Genomic DNA, 3,972 nt, shown 5'->3' on the forward strand with positions numbered 1-3,972 from the left:
TCAGCAAATTTAATTACAGTAATTTTTAATCAGAAATAGCACATTGTAAGCCAAAGGCTGAACCTTATTTAAAAGAAGAAATTATTTAAGGGGAAAAAATCATTTCTCCCTTGTATAGAATATTACCATCTCTTTTTCTTAGTACTTTCATTAGTGTGCACATGGATGTTATCTTCATTTTAATGGCTTTTTCTTACTGTCTGGCTATCTCTCCATAAGATATATAAGGAGTTAAGTGACTGTTACACCAAGATGACATTAAAGGATCTGAGGAGAGGGGAAAACATAATTGTCTCCATTTCTCTGGAAAAAGTTGTAAGTAAGTGATACACTGGACTCTGTAATTTGAAGGGGGAAAAAAGTAAGCTTCAGATTATGAGCCTTTCAAAACATGCTGCCAGGCTCAAGATCTCAACAAAAGTTCCCGAACTTAATTCTGGATAAACACTATGTGTTTCAGTATCTTTCTGCCACTTACCTACACAGTTGCATGGTGGGAAATCATATTGCGTCTTGACAGGTGTATCCAATAAATTTTTTATGGGCATATCTACAAACTTAGAAGGTGACTCTAAAAAGTTATTGAGGGCAGAAGCTGCTGTTCTTTTAGTTGGTGTCTTTTCTGAAGAAGGAGTTGCTTGCAGCTCTGAAGCTGAGGTGTGACTATCAAGCTCTGCAGCACTGGTTCGAGTACTTAACACTGTGACTGATCCTGACATTTCAACTGTTCCTTGCTTCTGCGATCTAACGGATTTGATCTGATACTGTTTTAGATGATTTTCAACGATGCTGTTTGGCTGTGCATTGTCACAGCTCACAGACTGAGTCTCTTGTTTAGGTATCTTTTTCCACATTTTGTTTTCTGCATGTGGTGGCTTGTGGCACATACAAGAATAAGGCTTGGACCCAGGTTCAACTTTAATGAGCCTTTGCATCTGATTATAGCTTGCTTGTTGAGTTTGCTGCTGTTCTTTTCTGTGTAAGAGATGCCACCGTAGGGCAGCAAACTTTTGAATGTCCTTTTGGGAAGGGGTCTGCATATGACTTCCTCCCACATTAGGCACAGAGAAAGCATTGGCATGGCTATGCTTCAAGTACCTTTGCTGAGCAACATGTGCAGCTTGTTGAACAGATGTATCTTGGCTTCTATTACATCCTTGTAATGCGGAAGATGGTTGAGGCATCTGTTCTTGTTCGTGAAAGCACCTTTGGAAAACTTCCTGTTTAGGGGTCACATTATTTGGAAAATATTGCATGAAGTGCAAGTTTTGAGACTTGTTTCCTGTAAAAAGTTCAGTACTTGGGGTCTGTTCTTTTCTTGCTGGAACTAGTGTATTGTTCACAGAAGAGAGTTGTCCATTGCTTGCATTTGATTTCAGCATTTGAATGTGAGGGAAACTTCTATTATTAATATTCTGCCCTTGCTCCAGTCCTATTTGGGTGTTAGGAGTCTGGAACTTACTTGGTTTCAAATACTGGTTTTCACCATGAACACATTCTTCAACTTTGATCTGGCCTAAACACAGTCCTTCTCTTTGCTTGATGCTGTTGTTCTGGGGATGTGACATATCCTGGGGTATGTGTTCTTTATTTTGCATTTGCAACTTTTGTTGTTGCTGGTTTTGAGAGAGATGTGTATTATGGGATGTTTGTGCTGCCTGCTTATGAGGCTTATAGCTCAAGATAAGCCCAGTCTCTGAAATTTGTTGATTCAAGTCCAGGTTTAATGATGTGGGCATGAGTTTCTCCATTTGGAGATCTGGTCTTGAGTTTCTCAGTTTGGGAATCTGGTCTAGAAAATTAAGTCTACGAGCAGGCACTGATTGCCTGTGGGTTTCAGGTGATGGGTTAGTCTTGGAGACCTGTACCTGGTATGAAGGGTTTTGGAACTCAAGACGCTGGTCTGCTGCACCTTGAGACTGTCCTTGGGACCTGTGTTCTGGCTGCAATACTTTCTGGACATTAGCTTGCCCTAGATGTCCCCTAGACATGTTGGAATTTCCAGTGTATTGTTTGGAGGTTATCTGACTAGAAAGATTGGATTCAGACTGAAGAACTGATTGCAGTGATGCTTCATTATTTTTAAGGCAGGATTCAGCTTGATGAAAATGAAGGGCTTTTAATTCAATCAAACCTAGCTTTGGATGACACTGTTTTGGGGGTGCCTGTTTCTTATCTTGATCCTGTAGAATCTTTTGTTCTTTATGTCCTGTCAATTGCTGAAAGTGACCCTGTGAATCTGCATTGCTAAGAACTGGCAAATTAAACTTGAGATGTTCTGATATTTGTTTTGTTTCCTCAGAACACAAAGGACCAGCCAATGTCCCTGGATTCTGTATCTCATTCTTATTAATGCAATTATTCTGAGACCTTTCAGGAAGCATCAGAGAAGGACTGGATACACCTTTAGATGAGTTAGGACTCTGGGATGGTTGTACCTCTGGTTGAGTCTGTATTTTCACTTCCCCTAAAAGAGCTGTGTTACTTTGGTTGGAGAAGTGGTGGTGTTCTAAAATTTGATCAAAAATGCCTCTTCTTCCTGGAGGAAGCTGAGGGATCTGTGGGACAAGAGGTGGAGAAGAAAGAAGGAACTGTGATGGTAGTGGTGTGGTAATGGCAGAAAAGGAATTCTTAGCGAACACTGAGCTTTGCTTGAAATAAGCACCATTCATTTCATTTTGCTTTAAATACCATTCAGAGCTGCCACCAGGAGCTTGTGAATTGTTGCCGGAACTTGAAAAGAATTCTTCAGATACTAGCTTTGTGGTTCCCTGGAGAGTACAGCCCTCTCCAGGAGATGGAGACATTTCAGGTTTCTCAACGGGATAGTTACGAAGCACTGCAGTTGGTTTACTAGTCTTATTAGCATCATGGTCCTCAGTCACCACTGTGGTGGGTGCTGGAGGCAGCTCAGAATTCGAGGTCTGTGTGGAATTGATCTGCCCTGAGGTATGGGATGGATGAGTGATCTCATGCAACAACTCATTAGTAGCTGGGCTATTAATGGCTTGTGTGTGAGATGTGGTTTTCTGCACCGCAATGGAAACACAATCTGGATAATATGGAGACAGTGTTTTTTCCACGAGTTCACCATGTGTGTTTTCCATGGAAGAGTCAGAAACTGTAGCACCATTAGGCATTAGCACTGCTTTGTTTTTAAGTAACATAATATTCTTGTCATTGTCGTTGACATTTTTCTCCTCCTGCTCATTCAGAATCTGAGGTTCTGAATTTTCAGACCCACTGCAGTTTTGGGTTGAAAAATTGGCTAAAGCTGCATTTTCTTGAGCTACTGAGCTCCCAGGTTCTATCTTATCATTCAAATTGGAGACATTTGGTTGACTGCTGCTTTCACCTGGATTTTTCTCTTCGTTTCCCTGGAAGTTATTTCTTTTTCCATTAGCTTTTTGGTTTAGTTTTAATTTCTTGTACTGATAGAACCCAGACAGAGAAGGTTCACTAACTGTACGTTTTATTCCTTGATATTGCATAAGCAATAGCTCGTACCCCTTCTCTTCTTGCATCAGGCCTGGACTTAGACGGCAACCCTGGCTTGCTTTCTCGGGGCATAGTGCAAAATGACTACTGCCTGGGTGCCACTTGGTGTCTCCATTTACTTCTGAATGAGGTTTCTCAAGAAATGGTCTTCGATTCTGGGACTGTACAGCTGGAGAGTCTGCCAGGCAAACGGCAGGAGGAGATGGTGTCAGGAATGGTCTTTTGCCCTCAACATGGTTGCTTCTATTCTGTTCCATCAGGCTTATCCACAAGGCTGCCCTCTGAATGAACTCTAAAACACAAAAATTAAAAAAAAAAATGAACTGTTAATAGACACTAACCACACAGCAGCATAATAAACATTAAGTTATATAAATACATTTTTTTTTAAAATTTTCTTTTTATTTTATTATTTTGTGTGTGTGTGTGTGTGTGTGTGTGTGTGTGTGTACCATCAAATCGGATCTGACTGGT

At 40.7% G+C, this 3,972-nt stretch overlaps 1 protein-coding gene across 1 annotated transcript in view; it reads right to left on the minus strand.

Annotated features, from left to right (window-relative positions):
* The window catches only part of TET2 (tet methylcytosine dioxygenase 2), a 24,886-nt gene extending 21,131 nt beyond the window's left edge, over window positions 1-3,755 (minus strand). The window contains exon 1 of the mRNA XM_006881118.1: window positions 479-3,755. Within this exon, the coding sequence (XP_006881180.1) occupies window positions 479-3,755 (3,277 nt within the window). The remainder of the gene's footprint in view (window positions 1-478) is intronic.
* Between the last annotated feature and the right edge of the window lie 217 nt (window positions 3,756-3,972).

Source organism: Elephantulus edwardii, unplaced genomic scaffold (assembly GCF_000299155.1).
Source record: "Elephantulus edwardii isolate Elephantulus edwardi_28Jun2011 unplaced genomic scaffold, EleEdw1.0 scaffold00012, whole genome shotgun sequence".
In the NCBI taxonomy this organism is placed as follows: Eukaryota; Metazoa; Chordata; class Mammalia; order Macroscelidea; family Macroscelididae; genus Elephantulus; species Elephantulus edwardii.